This window comes from Stegastes partitus, unplaced genomic scaffold, assembly GCF_000690725.1.
Source record: "Stegastes partitus isolate 25-593 unplaced genomic scaffold, Stegastes_partitus-1.0.2 Scaffold370, whole genome shotgun sequence".
NCBI lineage: Eukaryota > Metazoa > Chordata > Actinopteri > Pomacentridae > Stegastes > Stegastes partitus.
Window position 1 is genome coordinate 121,190 of NW_007578101.1, and position 23,659 is coordinate 144,848.

The window sequence follows — 23,659 nt, forward strand, 5'->3', positions numbered from 1 at the left end:
GTTTGGTATAATTGTCTGGCTTGTGAGACGATCAGCAGGTTCCCATCCTTTGACTCATAAATTCATCACTCAGGCTTTGGTTTCAGGTCTGAGAGCGGTGGCACGCAACCAAAAGTCTGAGGAGAGAGTGAACCCTCCACAATCACACCTTCGCTGCAGTCCCTCCCTTTCTCTTGTTCCCTCAGGCTGTTCCTGTCTTCTCGTGCTCACTGGCATGTCAGACAGTAGAAGTACAATGCCACTCTCTTAATCATTCAGGTGGTTCCCCTTAGGGACAGCGCACTGCTTGTTTATCGCTCACATTGTGACTAAATCGTTTTGGTATGTCTCATCTGAAGGAAAAAAAACCCAGAGGTGAGACAACAACAACAACAACAACAACAACAATAAGACACTGAAGCACAGCAGCTGCAGAAAACACCAACAAAACTAAATGCAGTCATTCACAGATAAGGTGTGAAGCAAAAATGTCATAATCACAGTGTAATGAAACACCGACATGCTACGCTCAAGGAAAAGTTTTGGTACTTTATTGAATTTTTAATCAACATTTCTGTGTTGTAAACGTCCAATTATACAGCAATAAGGGCTTTTTAACAAGCAGGAGGGCTGACAGTGAACACACACTCTGCTCTGCACTGCCCCCTTCTGACTGTAAACTAAATAGTCTGATCTGATTTTCACTGGACCCCAAACATCACATTTCAGTCCATACGAGGAGCTTCATTTTCTATTATAGCTGCAGGTTATAAGAGTCAAACCAAGGCCTGAAAAACTTGTTCAGTCGTCGCAAGAGACTCCCCTCGGCTAAAAGCTTATTTTAAAAAGCTGTTTTTACAATGTCTAGTTCAACAAAAGAATAATTTAAGGAAAGCTGCTTCAATACAACATCCTCATTGTTTCTTTCAGTATTTTTTTCCTTGTTTGATCTAAAATAAATCAGATTCATATACTGAGAAAAACCACCACAGCCATTACTATTCATAGATGAGCTCATCCTTAAATTTACTAATTTGCAAAATAAGGTCTAAAGGCAGCCATCCATCATCTATACACCGCTTAATCATCATCAGGGTCATGGGGGGGGCGGAGCCTATCCCAGCTGACTCAGGGTGAAGGCAGGTTCACCTGGACAGGTAACCAGTCTATCACAGGGCTACACTTAGAGACAGACAACCAAGCACACTCACATTCACACCTACGGACAATTTACAATCACCAATTAACCTCAGCATGTTTCTGGACTGTGGGAGGAAGCCGGAGAACCCGGAGAGAACCCACGCTGCACGGGGAGAACATGGAGACTCCACGCAGGAAGATTCCGGTGCCCCCACCGGGACGCGAACCGGCAACCTTCTTGCTGCGAGGCAACAGTGCTAACCACACCCTAAAGACAGCAAATGATGCAATAACTTTTGTACAAACTAAAACTACGTTCTTAAGAATATGTAACAGTACATTACATTTAATCCAAACACCAGTAGTTTAGGAATTAACCTGAAATAAAACCAGAAATACTTTTTGATATCTTGTATCAAAGAAAAATTCAGGGAGGACAGCATTGAAGCCCACCTTTAATTGGATCGTTAAAAAATTAGCAACAAGAGTGCATTTTGTTTTTTTTTTAAACTTTATTTACTTTGCAAGCAAGAAAAACAACTATACATTACATAAGAAGCGAATGCTACACTTAAGACTAAACTCGTCTGTCAAGCTGTGATGTTTCATCTGTCAACATCTGGGGCTTTTGGGACAAAGTGTTTTTAACAAAAATCAAAAGTGTTAGAAGGATGTCCTTACTTTGGATCTCCATCAGTCAAAACGTTGCATCATCATGTTGAGGTCTGTCAGCGTTCAGAACAAAAAGGGCCACAAGCTAAAGCAGCTGCATGATCAGACACGTGTCAAACTCCAGAGTTAGGAAAACGTACTTGGAGGAGACAACAAAGGTCAACAGTAGGCAGGGAAACAGACAAACCAAGTTCATGCTTCATGTTTAGCCAACTACTGATTTATTGGCATTACAGCCACACGTGATCTGAGGCGCCTCTAGAGATGCTGTCACAGTCCCAGATGTCAGCAGTAACTCTGGTGAGCACAACGTCACCATAACTGATGGAAATGATGCTTGAAAACAGCCCGATAAATTACAAACAAACTGCTACAGACACCATGGAATTAGCATTTCAGTTGCAGTGTGTGAAATGCATGCGATTGTAAACACACATCAGGGTGGGCTACATGTAAACCATCATATGACACAGTTTGTTCATCATTACAGGGTTTGGCACATCTGTAGCATCATCCTTCTAATATCACCCGCATTACTAGAAAAACATGGCCATGTTGTACATCATCGTTTAGGATAGTTTCATGGCAGTATTATGTTTTTATGATATATGTTCTAAATGTCATGAGAATGTTTGGTTAACTCCACCCATCTGGAACATGCATGTGTCTTATGGGGAAGTTTACAGTTATTCAGGTCTGCCAAGAACAAGAGTTACGCAGCCATACGTCCACACAAACAGCTGCTGCTTGCTACCATCATCCCTCCGGTACATACGGGCTAGTAAAGTATTCCACTGTGCTTTTAGAATACGTCATGGAGGATAAAACATGTGTTGAGAACATCTCTCAGTGCATCTTGTAAATCTACGGTGTTGAATCCCCTCTCTTCGTTTCCAGGGTGGGCCATCGTGGAGAGGGACCATAACTAAACACAACTGAAGCAGGTGTGACTGCGCATTTTGTCCAGAATGCAGAAAATGAATCAGGAAGAGATTTTTACAATAAAAATTGTGAACAAGGGGAAGAATTAAAGAAAAAACCTGATTATTGTTAGAAAAAAAAGACTTCAAAAACTACGAACAAATCTTTTACAAAATGAAGCCGAGCCCTGTTTTGAGCAGACACTCGGCCACGCTGATGTTCCTCCGTGTTGTGATGCTGATGTCGTCACACCTCCAGAGGTGAACGCATTACAGTTCCAGCTGCAGGCGAGATTCTCTGGCAACTTGTGCCGCTTGTCCTCCAACCTGTCACCTCTTCAAAAGGCTGTTAATAGCTTTGACTTCATCAGTGGACAGCGGGGAGAGATTGTAGCCCCTCAGCTGGGGTTTCCCTGCAAACAAACAGAAAGACATCCATCATGGTCGCCTTTATCAAAACACATTTGATTATCGTGAAGCTCTAAACCAGGGCTGGGCAATCCTGGTCCTCGAGAGCCACAGTCCTGCATGTTTTAGATGTTTCCCTCTTCCATCACACCTGATTCCAATGATCAGGATGGTCATCAGGCTTCTGCAGAGCTTGATGATGAGCTGATCATTTAAATCAGGTCTGTTGGAAGAAGGAAACATCTAGAACATGCTGGATAGGGGCTCTCAAGGACCAGGATTGGGCAGCCCTGCTCTAAACAGACATCAGCAACTAAACTGTCTCTAAATTCACAGTGAATGTCATAATGCTGGGGCGGGTTTAATCTTTTCAACCGCTTCACCAGATGAGTACGAACTGAAATGCAACCCGTCCCTGTTAATCCTTGTGAGGTCCACAGCTATGTGACTGAATGCAGACTGGACTCAGTTTCCACGACTGTTTCCAACAATCAAACCACTGGGAGACATTCAGTTTAACAAGACATCAGCAGCAACTGGAGCACAATCAGAAACAGCTTACTTCCTATACATGCATAAATTACTGGAGAGCAGACCTACATATTCCTCCTGTACAGACTGCAGCCAGAGTGCAGATGTGATGTAAATATTTCTCCTCTGAACTGTTCATGGATCCAGAGAGGAGTGAAAAGACAACCAAACACTGGTTCACATGGCAGAAACAAAACGTTCAGAATGAATGCCTGAAACTCACTTTATCAAAAAGGTTTCTGCTAATTAAACAGTCCAATTGTAAGAAATTTCCAAACCTTCTAAGAGTGGAGTCTGCACCACTGGTATCAATGGAAGTCTAATGTTTATGCTAAAGCTTAACTAAACTAATTAATATTGCCATTAAGGTACGAGGCTGGATTATGTACAAAAACAGAACCACTTTTAAATTAACACCCTGACTGCCTTGGTTCTGATCAAAGCAAACAAATATTTTGTTTTTCTGTGAAAAAAAAACAGGACTTTTCACCAGATTGCTTCAACATCTATCTTGAAAGCCTCACAATCAGCTTGTAGATAGAAGCAACAACATGTCAACACCTCACATGCTGCTGTGAACCTTCCCGTAAGCAAACTCCCTTATTTTTAATAAACGGAAAAAAAATAAACTGTGTATCCAAGAACTCTTTCTCTTAAATTGAGTTAAAAAGTCAACACATCCTGCAACTTAATGTGCACAAAACGTTAGTCTGTTCATGACATCATGGTCCCGAGGCATTCATGAAACCAACTTAATGAATCTTAGCGAGCTACTCTTACATTAGCCTCAACAGACTAGAATTGATCCAACAGATGTTTTCTTGCGTTGCCTGATCTACAATCGTGAACAAAAGCTTCAACACACTTGTCATACGTTTCCAATGACTCCTAGAACTCTGAATTTTCATTACAGAATAATTGGGAGACATTTGTCTTAGTCACAAACAATCAATCATGCATTTCTGTTACAGATATTCTGGAAGTACGACAAAATCTGCATATAGTCTTTACAAGTGTAAGGAAACGTTTGTTCATGATGTCTGAGGAATGGTCTGGCTGCATCCCATAATCACTCTGCTATAAGTAGAATGCTCTAGTGTGTATTTGATTATTATTTTTTAAACTAATCAAAATAGTTTCAGGCAGTGTTGAACCCAAAGCAGCAACTATGTCCTACAAAACAAGGTGACAGCCGGCGAGCGACTGAACGGTTCCACTCTGTGTACCTTGCATCTCATTGAGACGATTGACTTTTGCTTTCAGGCCTTTGCGAAGGTCATTTATCTCCTTGTCCAGCTGCTCCTGGTCTAAAGATGAGAAACAAAGATCATGAGAGTTTAAAATGACATGTAAAACAAATCACAGCTATAATGAAAATGTATTCAAGATACTGAGATGTGTTCATTTAGAAGTGTGAACCTTTCTGAATCATCTCTCTTGTCTTGGATTTGGGGAATTTGATGAACATGTTCCCAAAGCAAACCTTCACTTTCTCTGCAAATGTGAGCACATGAATTAATCAGACTTTATTTATATGACACTTTTCATTCAAATGAAATGTAACACAAAGTGTGTTATAGATGAAAGGAATGAAAATGCAACTAAACAATACAAACAACCTCCCACTGCCAACATCATGTTATCTATGAAGGACTCAAACACACAGGGATCGAGGAAGTGAAAGAAAGGCTTTCCTAAATAACACATGCAATGAGGAAACACCGGATGAGATAACGTGTAATAAAACAGGATTCATACAGAAATAAAATATAATATCTAATTATAAATATAGATAAACAGGTTGAGGGCAAAATAGAAGTAATAAACAGGACATTGAACAGACTAAAATATGCAAATGAGTGAATAAATAGAGAAATCAGTAAATCAAATCCTTTCTAAGAAGAGTGATAAATAAATAAAATCTATTATCAATCAAAAAGTCTAAAACAGAAGGTCTGGACTTTATGTCGGTGCAATTTCTGTGGCACATACAACCAATATTCCAGCTATACACCTGACCCATATCGAGATACTCAGCTATCTTTCCACAGTAGCATTATGCAATCTCTGTTTGTTGAAATTAGGCCATGAGTTTCTAGAAAAAGCACAAAAGCTTTCACACTTCTGTAGCAAGGATGTGTCACTTACCTGAATCTGACATTTCATGTTTCAGTGCATTCAGTGCCTCCCTGTTCCTGTTTCTCTTTGTGTCCAGGTCCACAATCTAAAATAAATGACCAGATCTCCTTAATTCTTAACATTACAAAGTAGGGAATCGCAAAAATGAAATGCCCAGCTCATCATAAAATGTTAAAGAGTAAATGAAGGTTAGCAAAAGTCCTAAAATAACAAGCGGTAGTCAATTAAAAACCAAGCTAAGCAACAAATAATACAGGAATACTGGCCAGGAAGAACAGAGGCAGATAAACTCCTGGTGCTTGTCATATACTCATTTCAACACATTATTGCTCTGGATTACTAATTTCAAGCATGAATACTTAATCATAGTGCTTGAGGTGTGTTATTTTTGCCAGCTGAGGTAAATAAAGGCTCCAGTCTCTATTTAAGTGAATTATGGCAATAGAAGTTTTATCTTTAAAGAGCCAACTGCCAAATATAACAGTTAATGGTACAGAAAATATACAGACTTTATATACAGAGGGGTCCAAAACTGAGAGACCAACAATGGAGATTCTTGTAATTTGCATTTATATTGAATTCAAACTCATTGCGACGACTTTTAACCATTTTTTAAAAATGTCAGTCATTTCCCAAGTTGTGGCTCCGCACCGCTGAAATACTGATTTTACAACCGCAACGTCGTCTGACAGCCTCACCAGAGTTATAGATGTCTGCAGTGAATTCAGTGATGTTTCCATGTAAAATAATCGCTCAGAAAGAAAGTTAGAAATGCTTGAAAGTCCAAGTCTCACACACTCATCGTGACAGCTGATGTGCCAGGGCTCAACATTCAAATATTTGTGCTGAAAAGTTGACAGACACACTCCGGAGATGTTGAAGACTTTCATTTATTTGCTTAAAAAAAACAAAAAAACAGGCACAATTTGGGATCTTTAAATATTGACAAAAAAAACCCATTTAGAATAGAAATAGAACAGAAAACTTGTATTATCATTGCACAGTGTACGACGTAAATTAGGATGCAATCCTGTCAGTGTGTGTTCACAAAATCAGATAACGTTTAAAGCACAGTAAGAAATGTGCAAATATAAAATATTTAAAACCAATCGTATGTACAAGTTTATCTATGAAAAGTTTTGAAGATAGTTTATTTGGTGTATTAAGAACTATAACATCAGTGGGGTGACTGGATGTTGCACATTACTACATGAAATAAGTATGACTAATATCTAAGACTTTGAAAGTCCTGATCACAGAAACCTTCTCTGGGAAATGACACACCTTTGATTGCAGCATTCTAACTGGTGAACTAATCTAAACCCTCGAAATTAACTGAAGTTAAGCAATTTAGTTGCTTGCTTCGTAACAGAATATTTATTTTACCCACATTAACGCAGTGTTACCAAACAATTTCCCGTGTTAGGTTTTCTTATCCCACCAGAAAGACAATTATCTGGAAATATATTTCAGCTATAATAAGCTTAGTGAGGCAACAATTTCACGAACTAGCGTAGCTGCTAACTGTCATCGTTAGTTACAGTTCAGTTAGCTCCACATATCAGGCCTCCTGGGTGTCCGTGCTGTTACTAACCAGTTATGGTTACCAAGTTAGTATTTAGTTAAGACAGAAACACAATAAACCGCAAATATATTTCAGCTATAATAAGCGTAGTGAGGCAACAATTTCACGAATTAGCGTGGCTGCTAACTGTCATCGTTAGCTACAGTTCAGCTAGCTCCACATATCAGGCCTCCCGGGTGTCCATGCTGCTACTAACCAGTTATGGTTACCAAGTTAGTATTTAGTTAAGACAGAAACACAATAAACCGCAAATATATTTCAGCTATGAAAGGCTGAATGTCAGCAACGAGCCAACATCTTCACTCGTTAGCGTAGCTGCTAACTGTCATCGTTAGTTACAGTTCGGTTAGCAGTTAGCTACACATGCTACTATACAGTGTTTGTTGCCGAGTTAGTATTTAGTTACCTGCTGTTTAGTTGTGAGGACATCCTCTGCTGCCTCCTCAACTTCTGTCAAATATTCTAAAACACGTTGGGATTCAGCGTCCATACCGGTTGTGTTGCTACAAAAATACGTCCGGTGCGAAACAACGACTGGAAACTGGACGGACCTTCCGGAAGACAACGCGCTCCTCCGTCTTCTTCGTGTGACATATTTGCGGCAGAATAGACGCTGAGGCGCGCTACTGCCCTCCACAGGCCATTAGTGGAACTTCACTGACACAGTTAGAGCCCAGACACTCGGTTACAGATGTTCCTCATTAATTACTGACTGCAGTGTTTTATTTTGCATCACACTGAACATTACCAGGATTTCCTCATTTAACTTGATCCCTTATATTCAATTCAATTTTAATTAAATAGCACCAATTCACAACATATGTCATCTTAGAGACCAATCTAAAGGTTCCTTTGGATTCCCTATGAGCAAGCACTATATATGTTCCTATATCACCTTTTCAAAATCTCCTCTAACTCATTTTCTGTGAAACTGCATCAGAACTGCCAGCGAAAAGCAATATTCAAGTCCTGTCAATACATTTAAAGTACATTTAGAGCCATGTTCTGAGTCGGCAACTTATCTCATTTTGATTGCTGGTTCTGGTGAAGCTTCGACTTTATTCTTGTGATTATTATGTCATAGTTGAGTTGATTTACAGGATGCAGCAGGTTTTCCTTCAGGGCTTTCTATCTCTAATGTAGCTGAACTGAATTAGACTGATCTGTCATGTTTTGTCGCAGAGTAGCTTCAGCAGTAGTTGTTGTCATGATCCTGGCAGTGAATAACTCCTGTTCTTAAGTTTTAGAAGTGGGGCGGAAAAAAGCCGAGGTCTTAAGAGGTTAACCTGAAGAATTCACACCGGCCACGTAGGACAGTTTGGTATCCTTTAATAACTTTTCTGATGATGTTTTTTGACAGACCCAGTCGTGTGAGCTACTGCATTTACATCACAAACCTGCAGTGGTGAAAAATCTTTCATACAAATATATACATGGTGTGTTATGCTGACAAAGGCTTACTGGGTTAATTCAAATGAAAAACAAAAGGCTTCAGATAGAATTATCCACAGGCTCTTGTACATACGATCGATCCTGTAAACATCCACCGGAGCATTAGCTTATGTGAGTGCAATCACAGCACTGGAGTAAACGTAATCACGTAACTTGAATAAATTAGGTAAAATAATGTTTTATATCATATTAATAATGAACAGTCTTGCTATACTTGTTCTCAACCCGTACCAACAATTAAGAATTACTGAAAATATACATTCATAATCTGATGTTTAAGGTGGTGACCGTAGCTGTGGCATTCAGATTACATGTACAGTTTCTAAACTTGCTGTTATGTGACAAATTCAACCTGCTTTGTCCTGCTTGGCCTCCGTATAGGAGAGTATTTGGACCCCGGTAAGTTGTCCATTATTGCGGCGACAGCGTCTGGTTTTATTTCCCGTCCCTTAAACTCAGCTGCTCTTCTCCGCTCAGCTCCTGCTTTCCTGCTCTCAGAGCCGCTCCGTCTCTTTTCTGACCCGTTGTGTTGCCTTTCTGCTGCGCCTCTCCTCTGCTCTGAACCGCTCCTCCTCCTGAACCCACCTGTCCAGCAGTCCAGCACGTCCCCCTTCGCCTCAGTACAGTCGGTGGCAGTGGGATGAGGCCTGGTGGTAGCACCTTGGACGGGGTTGCGGATGTTTCCTGAAGCTTGCATCCTCCTCAGATGGCTGTTGGTCCTCACAGGGCTGCTGAACCTCTGCACTCTGGAGCCCCGGTCTGAAGAGTGAACCCGACTCTCGCTGTAGCTCCTCTTGGGGAGCGACACCGGTAACCTGGTGCGCTCCAGCATCGGACTCAGTCTGGTCTGACAGGCGTGGCCGTGGGCCGAGCGGCAGCACGGCGTGCTGCAGGTGGAGAGGCGGATCCGGCAGAGCGTGCACGCACAGCTGGACAGCAGGGCCGAGTGGCTGGCCATGGAGGACAGGAAGGTGAGGGGGAAGGCACGCTGACACTGGAGGATGCACTTGGGAGAGCTGAGGCGTGACGAGGCAGCAACAGGTGATCTGCGACAGGTGGATAGAACTTCTGACGCCGCCACCTTCCCGCTCTCCTCCTGGACAGTCTGGATCTGGCACCACTCCAGCTGCAGCAGCCTCTCCAGGTACCTCTCCAAAGGGCCCACGGGCCTCGGCCGGGGAGCCCCTCGGCCCTCCATGTTGTAGAAAACAGCCAGCTGACTGAGGCTCCACGAGTTAAAAGGCGGAGGGAGGAAGTCTGGGAAGTCGAAACCACCAGAGCTCCGTCCTCTGGCTCTGTGGCTGCGAGACGAGCAGTGTTCGGCCTCGATGACCTCCGGCCTGAGCTCAAGCTGCGGAGGAACTCGGCTGCAGGGCGACCCGGCCAGTCTTTCTGACTCAGACAGGTCGGTGTCACTGTCCTCATCTCCGTGGCCGCTCAGACCTCCGACCTCCAGCTCCGGCGAGTGTCTCTCCGGCAGATTGGTGCTGGAATCGTACAGGCGGTGGCAGGAAGAGGCTGCAGTCTGTCTGCTGCCCCTGAATGCTGAGCGCTTGTGTTCTCTGTGGCGCCGAGCCGCCGGCTGCACCTTTGACTCCATCCTGTCCTCGGCAGGAGACGCTGGCTGAGACTTGGACTCTGAGGTTCCCTGAGCGCTGCAAGGAAACGTAAATGTTAATATTTCAGCACAAAGGCAGCCCAGAATAACAGCGAATGTGCAGTGATGTCACCTGTTTTGAGGAGTATTGCGTTTGGTGGAGGAGGCGTTGGACTTGTGCTTTCTTCTCTGCTGCAGCCTCTGCGATTACATAACAGACATTACATTAAATGCTCGACTTCTCACTAACAGATGCTCATATTTATTCAAACTTAGGCTGAAACCACTGATTGTCCTCACTAGCAATTAATTTGGCTTTATGACGCGTCACCTCACCATATGGACACTGTGATGTGGCGTTTGTGAAAAAGCAAAGAATAAAAGCAGTGGCTGCACGCTGGCCAGTTGCAGCGGCCAGAGTTCACCTCAGCTGAAGCTAATTAACCAACTTTTCCTCTTTCTTGTGTTTAAATATTCTTTTTGATGTTCCAGCATGTCAGCATGTTTCTCCCCGAGCACTTCGGCTTAAAACACAGTGTTTGAAGCATCTTTTAGGTTTAGCATTAAAGCTCTGACAGCATCTTATATTGCATCTTCAACAGCATAAAATTATGGCTTTATAATTAAAACTCCTGTTACACAGTTTGGCGAAGAGTCTTCAAAGCCTTTTTCTCTCTACTTCACTGTTTCTGCTGAAGTTAGAGACTGAACAGATTCTAAAAGGATTTTATGAATCACTACAGAAAGTAATATCTTAAATAACCAAAAGTCTATTAAAACAAAATGAGCATTTATGAAGAAAAGACTAATACAATATATTAATCATGTACAAATGACTAACTTTCTGGTTTAAGATTTATGTAAATTAACAAAATGACAAATGATAAAATTAAATTGAATTTGTAATATTTTTTTTGAACAACTGGTCAAATTTAAAAACAAAACAAATAAACAACACTTTGACAGTTTGGCCACATGAGTGCAGCTTTTAGATCAAAATTTCCCACAAATGCAGAAATCTGAACCAAATACTGAAAACACAACCAAACCAAATGCAGCTTGTTTTTCAAAATGTGTTTAGTTGTGTTTTCTGTATTTTCAGCATTTTTTTTCTGATTTCTTACAGACTTCTTGAGGTTTTGTTTTCTTCTGCTCACATTTCGTCTGTCTGCGGTGCTTTTTTTTGTTTGTTAAGTTGCCACCACAGAATTTTCATGCAAATCACCGTCTAGATTTAAAAAGAACAAAAAAAAGTCTGTTAAATCTAAAATGTGGTGTGAAGTCTTGCTGATTGTTCTCACGCTGATAAAACATTCTCAGCTGTCCTGTGAAACAAACTGTTCTGAAGTAGAACGTCTACAAACGCAGAAACGTTGGAAAAAATAGTGACAACAACAAGAAATCTAAAAAATTATTCAGTATCAACACATTAAAATCTGTCAATTATTCATATTGGATAAAGTTTTCTACACACATGAGACTATTTTCTACTTAAACCTGTGTAATATAAATCATATCTGTTCAATATTAACACTTTTTACAGTATTTCTGCTCATGAAAGAATCTGTGCAAAACCCCTGATGTGTGTAATGTTGTTATTTGCACATCCAGAGGACTTTGGACAATCTGACCAGTTGTTCATTTTCCATTTTCCTACTGATGTGTCTTAAATGTCTGAACCAGTGCACATCCCCCCTCTATGAATAATATATAAATGATCCCATCTGATTATTTTTTGATCACTTATAATAAATTGAGAAAAGCAAAAAATTCCCACACTGCTTTTTTTTTTAGTAATTATTTCTGTGTGTCTGATCTTTGTGTGTGATGGGAGGTCAGCTGACGGACACCTACTTTCTCATTATTCCCGTCCTGGCTGGGCGGCTGAAGGCTCCTCCTTTGTGACTGCCGCCTTCCCATTTTGTTGCTTGAGGAAAATACAGAATAAAAAGCAAAAAGCAAAAAAAACAGTAGCAGTGCGTAAAAAAGCATAAATGTAACACAGAGACAATAACATGCGCGTCGCTCTGCAGCGCGAACATGGCGGAGCTCTTTCTAATATGTTCACATCACACAGCACCGAGCAGCGTCCCTCCACCGAGGCGACAGCAGCCCAGAAACACCGACAGCCACCGTCTGTCTGCACCGATTACCACCGTTTCAGAGTAATAGCAGTTAATGAGAGGCTACCTGGCCACATTGGGCCTGTTGGTGCTCCACGCAGCCTTCCTCTTCCAGTCGCGCTCCCTGCTGGAGACCCGCTCCGCGCACCGCGGTGCCGCCCGCTCCTGCACGATGCTGCCCATCCCCGCGCACGGCAGCGCCAATGAAATGGGCGAGTGGGCTGTTCACGGGAGACACGGAGCTGTGATCATAATGAGTGGAGACCCCACATCCACCAGATGCATCCTCTTCCTCTGTGATCAATGGATGAGTGCGTGGTGAACAATTCAGCTGCCGTCCAGCAGAGCGCAGCAGCTCCACACCTGTTCACCGCACAGACACGATTCATAGGCACATATACAGGTATCCTCACCTATGGAAAGCCCTTTGAGCATTTATTGGATATCCTTGACATCAGACATTAGTGTTCTTCACTAGTTCGGTCTTTGTCAGCTCTAGTTGGACATTCAGCCACACTAGTTATCACTTTGTCTCACTAGTTGCACAAAAACTCGGACTAGTCACTCATTCTCAGCAACCAGTGGCACTTTGGTCCAACTAGTGCCAACAGAAGTCTAACTAGTGACACCTAAAACCACACTAGTAGTGCCAAACTCCCAACTAGTCAACTTTTGGACACCCAAGTGGCCCACTGGACCAAACAAGTAACGTTCAGTCTTACTAGTTAACCATCCATCCATCATCTCTACACCTTAATCCTCACCAGGGTCATGGGGGGCGGAGCCTATCCCAGCTGACTCAGGGTGAAGGCAGGTTCACCTGGACAGGTAACCAGTCTATCACAGGACTACACTTAGAGACAGACAACCAAGCACACTCACATTCACACCTACGGACAATTTACAATCACCAATTAACCTCAGCATGTTTCTGGACTGTGGGAGGAAGCCGGAGAACCCGGAGAGAACCCACGCTGCACGGGGAGAACATGGAGACTCCACGCAGGAAGATCCCGGGTGTCCTCACCGGGATCTGAACCGGCGACCTTCTAGCTGCGAGGCGCTAACAATGCTAACCACTGGTAAGATGCAAATCTTTCACATGTTAAAGATGTGGGATGTGGTGCAAGAAGAGATTTTCATCATGGATCTGCAGCAACTGTGTGATGCTTTCATGTCAACATAGAGAGCAATCTCTGGAATATTTCCAGCACCTTGTGGAAATATGCCATGAAGAATTAAGGCAGTTCTGAAGGTAAAAGAGACTCCAAACTGGAACTAGATGTTCCTTTAAATGTGAACATGATACATCCTTTCTGTCTCATGTTGAATAAAGCTGTGAAAAAGCCCTTTGAATCAGTCTAAAGTAAAATACTTTGTGAAAATAAACCCACAGCTTTAGCACATAGAGGTAGGAGGCATCAACCACTTCACACCCTGACTGGTCATCCACGTGGACGTGAGAGGAGACGTTGAACTTCTCTTCCTCAACTCCCGTCACTTTTCATGTGAACAACAGGAAATACTTAAAACTTGGAGAGATTATGGGAAAATGTGCATCATGACCTGTTTTTATTTGACACTTTGGCCCAGTTTCCAGGTCGTCTGCCCTTAAAGTGTCACATTTTAAATATCTTGCTGCAAAAATAGGAACTAAAGTAAAGCTGATGCAAATCATGACAACGAAAAACAAAAACAATCCGACTGATTAAAATCTCTCCACTTCTTGTCACTTCAGCATCTTGTTGGCATCAGTTGAACTCACTGTTAGAAAATGAGGACAAATCTTTCTCTAACATTTGCATTCTGTTTAATATCATCCAGCAGTGATGATGCTTATTGTAGACTCCACTTAGATTAGGATAAGTTTACCTCGTGTCCATCACAGCATCCCAACAATCTCTTTCTGTTGCCTGTTTAAAACTGAATATTCATCTTCAGTCTCTGTGACGTTCTGATATCTGATCACCTGAAAACAAATGTGTTCTGCAGACAATCATGTTTATAATCCTCCAAACCAGATGATGAAAAATGAAAGTAACTGTGGAACAACTACGTTCTACAAAATGACACAATGAAAAGACATGAAACAGCCGACAGGAATAACGAGGCTGCAGCAGTGGGGTTGCTCAGCGGTTTCATTTATAACCAAACATTCTTATTGGAAATGTTACATTTCTTAAGACCTTTCTGACCTAATGTAAGTCATATTAGAAATTTAAAAATCTCGTCTTGTAACTAAATCACAGTTAAGTCACCTGGCTGCCTACAAACATTCTTCATTTGCTGACAACACAGCTCATGACTCTGCTACGGTGGCGTGTTTGACTGATTTAAAACACTCGTGTGATCGGTTAGCATGTTAAGGCACAGACAGGATCATAGTCTGAATGACGACACACATCGCTGGCTTCTGTCTCCTGTGTCGTAGCTTAATACTCGATGGTCACTGCCTTCGTCTTCAGGTATTCATTGAGGGCCTCTTGTCCTGTTAGAGCGACACAGACATTGACAGTAAATTAAAGGCTGATGGACGTTGTCTTACTTATTGTCTTGCAACAGCCTGATGTTGAAAAGTCAGAGCAGCTGTTAACAGGTAAAATGAAAACTACAACTCCCTGTTTTATTTTCATTAATAACTGATCTGTTTCGTCATTTAGCCTCTTGATTGTTTCATGTATAAAATGCAAGAACAGACCATAATGTCCATCATCACTCCTGACTTCCTCCTAACGGGGCTCTGGTGTCCCTGTAAGTCATGCTAATTTAACACCCTCCACCTCTGTTGTAAGGATTCAGGTAAATGTAGCGTCACTCCAAGAAAAGAAAAGAAAACAAAGTTTGTCTTCAGTCTGACCAAAGACATTCTAACCAACATTCTGTGAGCTGCATTGGATAGAGATCAACATTCTGGGATATTTGCTGCATTACCAAATGACCCAACAATTTCATCTGTGCACCAGTTTGTGTGCATGTAGGAGGTTCTGTTTCGGGTGTGTTGGCACAGGATCGGTCGCTGCAAATGAGCTGGTACTGGTTGTCCCCAAACAGCGTCTGAACATCATTTTGTATGAATCCTTGTATCTTTGAATCTCTGCAGTAGAGGTGGAGAGTGCAAAGCTGGCATAGAGGCATCATCGCCTCATTAATGGCAAATATATCAAGTTGAAATAAACTGGAATTATCCCCCTTAGATGTCTGGTTTTATCCCACATCCAGTCAAGAACCCAGCGTCCCATCATAGAGTCCAACCGTTCACACTGCGCTGCTCTTTTTGGAGATTCCCCAAATCGACTATTTATTTAGGCCAATGGTCGTCCCAAGAGCACTTTTTTCTGGACCTGCAGTCAGCTTGTGCTACTTTAACTTACCTATTACCCATCATGCATTGCAATATGGATGTGACAATGTAAAGGAAGTAGTAGGACAGTGAAGAAGAAGTATGGTCAGTAGATACCAAGATTAACTAAAGCCTGATTTAAAACTTCGAGGTAAGTTTACAAGTGAGGCTTAATGTTGTCTCTATGCAGCTACACAGCAGGAGCAGCAGTTCTTCTCACCCAGGTCTTTGCCAAATCCAGACTGCTTGAAGCCTCCAAAAGGCGAGGCCACGTCGGTCTTGTTGTAGGTGTTGACAAAAACAGTGCCGGCGTTGAGCCTTTCGCTGACGTACAGGGCTTTGCTGATGTCTCGTGTGAAAACACCCGACGCCAGGCCGTACTCTGTGGCGTTGGCCCTCCTCAGCACTTCATCCACCTCACTGAAGGTGGAGAGATGGAGAGCAGGTGGAGCCAGATGCATGTGGTTAGTTTGATGGACAACGTTTTTGAAGCTTAAAGCAATCTGGCATTGTTACTTACCCACTCTTGAACTTGGAAATGATCATTACGGGGCCGAATGACTCCTCAATGGCAATGAACATGTGGTCCTGCACATCAGTAAACACCGTGGGTTCAAAGAAGAAACCTGGAAGCAGACGTACAACAAGACAGCACACACTTAGACCTGCATCAATAATGGACATGGACTCAAGAGCTGGAACACACTGACTGATTCATGTCTTCAAGCATCTGCTGCCTCACCTGGTCTCTGTACCTGTTTACCACCACACACCAGGGTGGCTCCCTCCTTGACCCCAGTCTGACAATACTCCACCAGCTTGTCCAGGTGGGCTTTGTGGTTCTGAGGTCCATGGTCTGTGGAGCGGTCCAGAGGATCACCAATCTTCATCTTCTTGATTTCTTCAATCTGAGAGAATCCAGAAGGAATTTAAAGGGTCAGATTTTTGTTGTTCAGAAGTCTGATATTAAAAACCATGAACAGTGTGTGATTAATAAAGAGCCGTACCACTTTCTTCACAAACTGGTCATGAATGGAGTCTTCCACAAACAGCCGACCAGCTGCAATGCAGTTCTCTCCCTTGTTAAAGAAAACTGAGCTCATGCCCTGAAATGCAGACAGGACACAGTGGTTTCACTTCCACGGCTGTTTAGATGTGTGGAAAATGACAAATGAAACCTCCTTTAAATGTACACACCATGCGCACAGCCTTGTCCATGTCGCAGTCGCTGAAGATGATGAGCGGAGATTTTCCTCCGAGCTCCAGAGAGACTTTCTTCACGTTACTGACTGCACAGCTTTACATCAAGGAGAACACACACACAGAAGGTGAGGAATCATGTGCGTTTTGTGTAGATAGTGTTGTGTAACGGTGCTTTACATCTCACCTCTTCATGATGTGTTTACCGATTTCAGTGGAACCTGTGAACCCCAGTTTACGGACGTCAGGATGGTCGGACAGACGCTGACCCACCAGAGCACCTGGAGGAACAAAACAAAACTTTCACAGCAACTTGTAGAGCTTCATTCATCAACCTCAGGCTCGTGTTGTGAATTCACCGGGTTGAATGTGTGTGTTCCTACCTGATCCAGGCAGGATGTTGACCACTCCTTTGGGCAGTCCTGCTCTTGCTGCCAGCTCAGCAAACTTCAGCGCCGTCAGTGGAGTCACCTGGACACAAACAGAAACAACCACTTATTGATGACTTAATGCTTTTAGTCTTTTATGGATAGAGTCTCACGAATACGAGTCTGACCTGTGCTGGTTTGAGGACGACTGTGTTTCCAGCTGCCAGACAAGCTGCTGTCTTCCAGGCCAGCATCATCAGAGGATAGTTCCAAGGAATCACAATGGCACACACTCTGGCAAGAAGGAAACGGGGGGTTTGGATTTCTTTAAAACTGCTATGCATCATGGGAAAAAAGTCTAAAAGTCTGCAGACATGCTAATGCTCTGTGAGGCTGTACTTAGGAACTGCTTTCAGCTAACATGCTAACATGCTAACATGCTGAGTAATGATGGGAAAGATTCACATCATTTGACAACTTAAGATGGCCGCTGCTCATCTTCTCATTTTTTGTCTTGATCACCAACACTAACAACAAAATAGACAGACACAAACAAACAGCCACCGTTCTTTAAAGACCATCATGCTATCCACAAACTGTATCTAAAAGACAGATGAATCCGTCAGGACGGAAAAGTGAAGCCACCATGGACATGCTTTAAACCTGCATTCTGTCTACCAGCCAGAAGGGGGCGACGCCTCCAGGTGCAAAAAGAAGTCAGACTGTATCGAGGTCTATGAGAAAATGACCATAATTCTCCCTTAATTTTCTACCTTTGAATGAGTTTCGAATGCAGCATTACGTCCATCCATCAAACGGATGATAAAGTGGGGCATGTTTTAGGGCGGGAACATCTTGTAAGTGACAGCTCACTATCACTGTGCATTGTGTCCTTAACTTCTCAGTCAGATCCACACTTGCTTGTTACACCTGATTTAAAAAAATCAACACGTAACGGTTAAAGGCCAAACTCAAGGCTTCAGTTCACAAACCAGTAAGTGATGTTTTGGCCTTTCATATAAAGTCCATGATGCTACCGAGCAATAGAAATGTGTGAAAAGCATGACTGTTAGCTGTTGTGCAATCACTGTGATTACTTCAACTTGGCACTTTCAGCAGCCGTCCACAAGCTTCTTGCAAGTTTCTGGTTGTATCTTAGACCACTTGTCTTAACAGAGTTGGTGCAGGTCAACTAAATCTGTTGGCTTTCTTATACACTTGATTCGTCATCAGACGGGTTCTTGATGGGGTTTTAGTCAGGACTTTGGGGAGGCCAGTCTAAAGCCTTAATCCAGCCTGATTTAGCCAATTCTTTACCATTTTTGTGCTGTTGGAATATCTGTGCCTGAGACCCAACCGTTGGGCTCATGTTTTTAGATTCCCTGAACAATCTGGAGGTTCTTCATGATCCCATTTACTTTGTGTAAAGCACCAGTTTCACGGGCAGGACAACAGCCCCAGAGCATGATACTACCACCACCATGCTTGGCAGCAGGTTTGGTGTTCTTTGGGATAAAGGCTTCACCTTCTTTCCCACAAACAGTTTTGTTCATTGTGGCCACATAGCTGAACAAAAAAGCGTGAATTCACTGGAGAAGGAGTCGTAGTAAAACAGTGAATACATCATTATGAAGCATCACAGACCTGTGAAACTATCAGTATTTGATCTGTTCGGCCCAGTAACGTTATCCAAAGTCTAGACAAGCTGTGTCATCATTTCATTTGAGCCCATTCATGTGTATGGGAAGCCAACACTAGTCTAGTCCCACATGCTCTGAACGGGTTTTACTGAGAAGGACATGAATATGCATGCTTTGTGGGCCCAGAGTTGTTAAAGTGCACAGAACATGCAGATACCTTATGACAGAAGCATAGGATGTTTTTTCAGCTTATGTGCCACTGGGCAACTTTCATCTGACTGAATGAGGTGTCATCTGTAATCCTGAACCCAGAGCTCCTCATCACACCAGAGGTCCTGCAGGTGTGTGATCATGAACCAAAGCAGTAACCAAACCAGATAGATACTAGATTTCAAAATATGAAAAAACTGGCCATTGTTTTCCGTTCTTCGTGTTTAACATGTTTAAATTCCACCCCTTCATTACTTACCCGATCGGCTCCTTCTTGGTGAAAGTCAGGTTGCGATTGGGCCTGGCCTGGTTGATGGGTATGGTGCTGCCCTGTGGAACAAGGACATCATATTACTCACATGTATTTACACATCTGTCACTGTGATGCATCAGGCTCTCCTCCAGTTGTACGAATGACGTGTCCAGGCTTTTAAATGAGCCGTCTTACCTGAATCTTGTCACACCAACCAGCAAAGTATCGGAAGGTCTGGATGGACATGCCCACGTGAGTCTTCAGCGCCAGAGTGTAAACAGCTCCAGAGTCAATAGATTCAATGGTGGCCAACTCCTCCTGGTGCTGCTCCATCAGATCAGCCAGCCTGGTGGCAGACGGGCACAGGGTCAGTGACGTCACAATGCAGTAATGTGTTAATTATAATGTATAGCATATGCAATCATTTTGCTTCACTTATAACTGAAGCATGTTTGCACTGTGTGTGTCCTTGAAGGGTTAACATCATGTTAAATGCACTTCCTCGTCCCTCATGAACTAATGATGACACATCTGACACGGGGACTCAGTGCAGCTTTCTGCTGAAGCTTTGCATTGATGCTTGTATCATTTTCATGAGGATTCAATTCAGTTCAACACAAAGTTGACACCTCTTGGTTTCGTACATGGTGACTGGGCCATGCACTGCAGCCAACATGTAACGGCTGAATATGGCAGCATTTCCTTGTTCACAACCACAAGAAACACATGTGAGTGCTGAGTGTGGGATGCTGCCAGTGTGTGTTTGTGCACTGACTTGTAGATGAGTCTGCCTCGGTCTCTTGGGTTCATCTTGCCCCACTCTCCCTCCTCAAAAGCCTCCTGAGCAGCAGCCACCGCCTTGTTCACATCACTTATCTGGGCCAGAGACACGTCACAGATGGCCTGCAGGACAGATACATGACATGTGAATCCCGTGGGTTCAGTCAGGCAGCGTTCTGCTGACATCCTGGACGAGGAAGGCAGACCTCCACCAGAGAGGACATGTGACCTCCAGCTGAAATAACTGGATTCTGTGACAGACAAAAGACTAAGTTCTGCTTTTAAATCACACTATTTAAAATGTCAACCAATCCCTCTGTTTCTGTTTATACGGTCTGTCGGACTGGAGCGGACCAGAGCCAGAACTCCACTATACCTGTACATAGGACAGAGTTATATGCTGCTACATTAATACTATACTTATAATCTTTATTACAGCTATGTAAACAGCCAGTACTACCCAGCACTGCACGAAAGCAGTTGAATGTTTGCATGAAATGAATGAATGAATGACAGCAGATGAAATTCTTCACTAATAAATTATATAACTGTTCTATTCATGATGATCCTTTAGGGATTATTAAATGTAAAATCTTCCTGCTCATGTGGTTGAATATCAGCTGTAGTTCAGCTATTGCTCACAAAACCAACTCTTGACCGTTTCATTTTAAATACCTTCAGCCCAACATCTAAACACCTCGACTTGGCTAAAGACAAAACACTTTGAACAGTTTCATGGTTTCACTGGTTTTATGGTGCTTTAGTAAACTTCTGTTTTAATTCCATAGATTATTTTCTGTATTATGTCTATATTAACATTCCTTCTGCCTTTTCTATTTAACATTTTGTCGTATTTTTTCCTTCCTTTCTTTTGCTTGTGTCTTTCTAAACCACTTTAAAACTTATTTTTGAAATCTGTCATATAAATATATTATCATTAGAAGCAGTAGTAGCATTAAATATAAAGATGGTGTATAATGAAGGACACAGAGTTTACATAGTGAACATAAAGTCTACAGAAGCGTCCACTACGGGGTTTATTAGTGATTCTCTTCTTCATGGTCTGTTCCTGCCTCACCGTGCCATCAGTGGGGTTGATGGTCTTGTAGGTCTTTCCTCCTTCTGCATCCACAAACTCTCCGTTGATGAACAGCTGATGGGGCATCTTTATGGTCATGTTGTTGATGCTCTTCTCCACCTGAGCGGTTAAACAGTGTGTGAGAAAAACAGTCAACATGTCGTCGTCTTGATCACAAACGATTCATTCACGCTCAGCTGCTCACATAGTCGACCACCAGCTCCTCTTCATCGTCCTCCCCTCTCAGCTTCCTGACGCACATCTGGATGAAGTCCTGGAAGGTGGTGTTCATGTAGACGTCCTCGTTCTGCAGCTGGCAGCTGCTGGCCCGAAGCTTCACCTCCTCCACCAGCCTGAAGGTACATGATGCATTATGGATACTCCTGCTCTTCACTGTTACAGCTGGCTGAGGTGGATTTATACAGGAGTGCAAGTGATGTTTCTATGACAAATTCATCTCTGGATTATCTCCTCAATAAACTGATTGTTTGGTTTATAAATATGGCAAAGTGAGAAATGTACGTCACCTTAAATGACTAAAAAAATAAATCCAAAGGAATAAAAGCAATCAAAGAAAAGTAGTCGTTACCATCAATGTGTGGCTTTTTTTCATGAAAAATGGCTTAAACCTTGATCAGAGTAACTGTAAAATAATGTTTTATTTCATTACTTGACTGATGGTGTCAGCTCCTGTTGTATTTACTGTTAGCTCATCATCTTATCTAACTTGTCAGATGTTTAGAAGGCAAAATCCTTTTCTGAGTGAAGCAGCAACTAGCAGCTGTTACATAAATGTAGTGGAGTAATCGTATAAAATACTTCACATGTGTACCTAAATACCATTTCTCCTCTACTTTGTTGTTGGTGCAGTGTTCCAAACCCTATTTTGGCCAAAAAAAGCTTCATACATACAGTGGATATAGAGACGTAGATTATGCTGTTCGATGAGAGTTTCATAAATGTGACATCACTGATCAAATAACTGATAAAATTCTGCTCCAGCTTGTCATCCAGAACGATGTTAGAAACCTTTAACAGCAACTCAGAAGGATGTGAGTGTGTGACGCTTTGCAAATTTTATCTGCAAAGCTCTGGATCCGATAACTGTTGATGTAACGTTGCCAACGCTAACGTTTACTTAGAAGTGTTGGTAATTTTAACGTGCATACAAGTGGATTCAGTCGGAGCTACTCAGGGAAGAACAAAACCCATACGTGGTTTACAGCCAGAAATGCACACTTTGCTTAAATACTGGGTTCTTTAAAGTGACACCAGTTGTGGACACTTCAGTCTCTCAACCAGCTTCAGGAGGTTGTCACCTTCAGCTTGTCCAACAGCCTGCAGGAAGTCACACAAATGGAGCTTTTCCTTCACTCTGGGGTCCAACTCATCCCAAACCATTTAAGTTCTGTTGAAGTTGTGTGATTTCATGATCTGCAGCTGTTTTTAGGCTCATTGTCCTGTTGAAAGCCATCTATGGTCCTGCTTAGCTCAAACCAGATGTTTCAGATCGTTGCATGTTTGGTTTTGTGTTGACTTGAACTTTGAATAAATGTCCAACAGTGTCCAATTTTACAGACTGACTGAGCTTCATTTCTTAAGGTAGTGATGGTTTGTCGTTTCTCATTGTTTAGTTGAGGAGTTCTGGCCATGATATGGATTATTACAGCAGTGAGAGGAGGTGGTTTGTTGCTACCTCAATACAACACAACAGATCGTCTCATTAAACAGGAATAAATTCCACCAAACAACTTTGCTACCTGGAAACCATTCCAGGGGATGACTTCATGAAGCTGGCCAACATTATTAACACTGTGCAAAGCTCGAACTAGAACCAATCAGGGGCTACTTTAGAAGTAAAAGGTTAGAAGCAGTTTTACTACCTGACCACATCCATGGAAGCAGCACCAGACTTAAAGAAATCTGTGGAATCTTCAATCTGACTGACATTAGTCAGGATGCTCTGCCACACTTCCTGGAGGAACCGGCATCAAAGATCAGCTCAGACACAACAGCTACACATTTATTTCTGCTTGATGTTTTGTTTGCTCTTGAATCAGTAGGGAAACGTTTCCTACCCTCATCTGCACAGCGAAGGTCTTCTCCTCCTCAGTGAGCTCCACGGCAGCACTGCCCCCAGACTTAAAGTACTGAGCTGCAGCGATCATCTTCCCATCCTCAAACTGCAGATTCTTCACCAGCAGCTGCAGAGAAAAAAGAAACAAAAACAGTTTCAGTCTGAGC

The 23,659-nt window shown here is 42.6% G+C and overlaps 2 protein-coding genes across 2 annotated transcripts in view; both read right to left on the reverse strand.

Moving 5' to 3' along the window:
* Nucleotides 1-1,615: 1,615 nt before the first annotated feature.
* Nucleotides 1,616-7,890, reverse strand: pdrg1 (p53 and DNA-damage regulated 1). Its single transcript, XM_008284743.1, has 5 exons — nucleotides 7,781-7,890; nucleotides 5,799-5,874; nucleotides 5,070-5,144; nucleotides 4,877-4,957; nucleotides 1,616-3,124 (listed from the first exon to the last, which is right to left on the reverse strand). The coding sequence occupies exons 1-5, from the start codon at nucleotides 7,862-7,864 to the stop codon at nucleotides 3,042-3,044; spliced, it is 399 nt and encodes a 132-aa protein (XP_008282965.1). The 5' UTR covers nucleotides 7,865-7,890; the 3' UTR covers nucleotides 1,616-3,041.
* A 6,759-nt stretch (nucleotides 7,891-14,649) lies between these two features.
* Nucleotides 14,650-23,659, reverse strand: part of aldh1l1 (aldehyde dehydrogenase 1 family, member L1) — a 23,988-nt gene continuing 14,978 nt past the window's right edge. The window contains exons 8-23 of the mRNA XM_008284747.1: nucleotides 23,494-23,619; nucleotides 23,299-23,390; nucleotides 21,621-21,768; nucleotides 21,416-21,535; nucleotides 20,333-20,460; nucleotides 19,753-19,903; nucleotides 19,564-19,634; nucleotides 17,643-17,748; nucleotides 17,470-17,557; nucleotides 17,274-17,367; nucleotides 17,084-17,183; nucleotides 16,894-16,992; nucleotides 16,629-16,794; nucleotides 16,407-16,512; nucleotides 16,107-16,306; nucleotides 14,650-15,034 (exon numbers count right to left, since the gene is read on the reverse strand). Of these exons, the coding sequence (XP_008282969.1) occupies nucleotides 14,979-15,034; nucleotides 16,107-16,306; nucleotides 16,407-16,512; nucleotides 16,629-16,794; nucleotides 16,894-16,992; nucleotides 17,084-17,183; nucleotides 17,274-17,367; nucleotides 17,470-17,557; nucleotides 17,643-17,748; nucleotides 19,564-19,634; nucleotides 19,753-19,903; nucleotides 20,333-20,460; nucleotides 21,416-21,535; nucleotides 21,621-21,768; nucleotides 23,299-23,390; nucleotides 23,494-23,619 (1,851 nt within the window). The 3' untranslated portion in view covers nucleotides 14,650-14,978. The remainder of the gene's footprint in view (nucleotides 15,035-16,106; nucleotides 16,307-16,406; nucleotides 16,513-16,628; nucleotides 16,795-16,893; nucleotides 16,993-17,083; nucleotides 17,184-17,273; nucleotides 17,368-17,469; nucleotides 17,558-17,642; nucleotides 17,749-19,563; nucleotides 19,635-19,752; nucleotides 19,904-20,332; nucleotides 20,461-21,415; nucleotides 21,536-21,620; nucleotides 21,769-23,298; nucleotides 23,391-23,493; nucleotides 23,620-23,659) is intronic.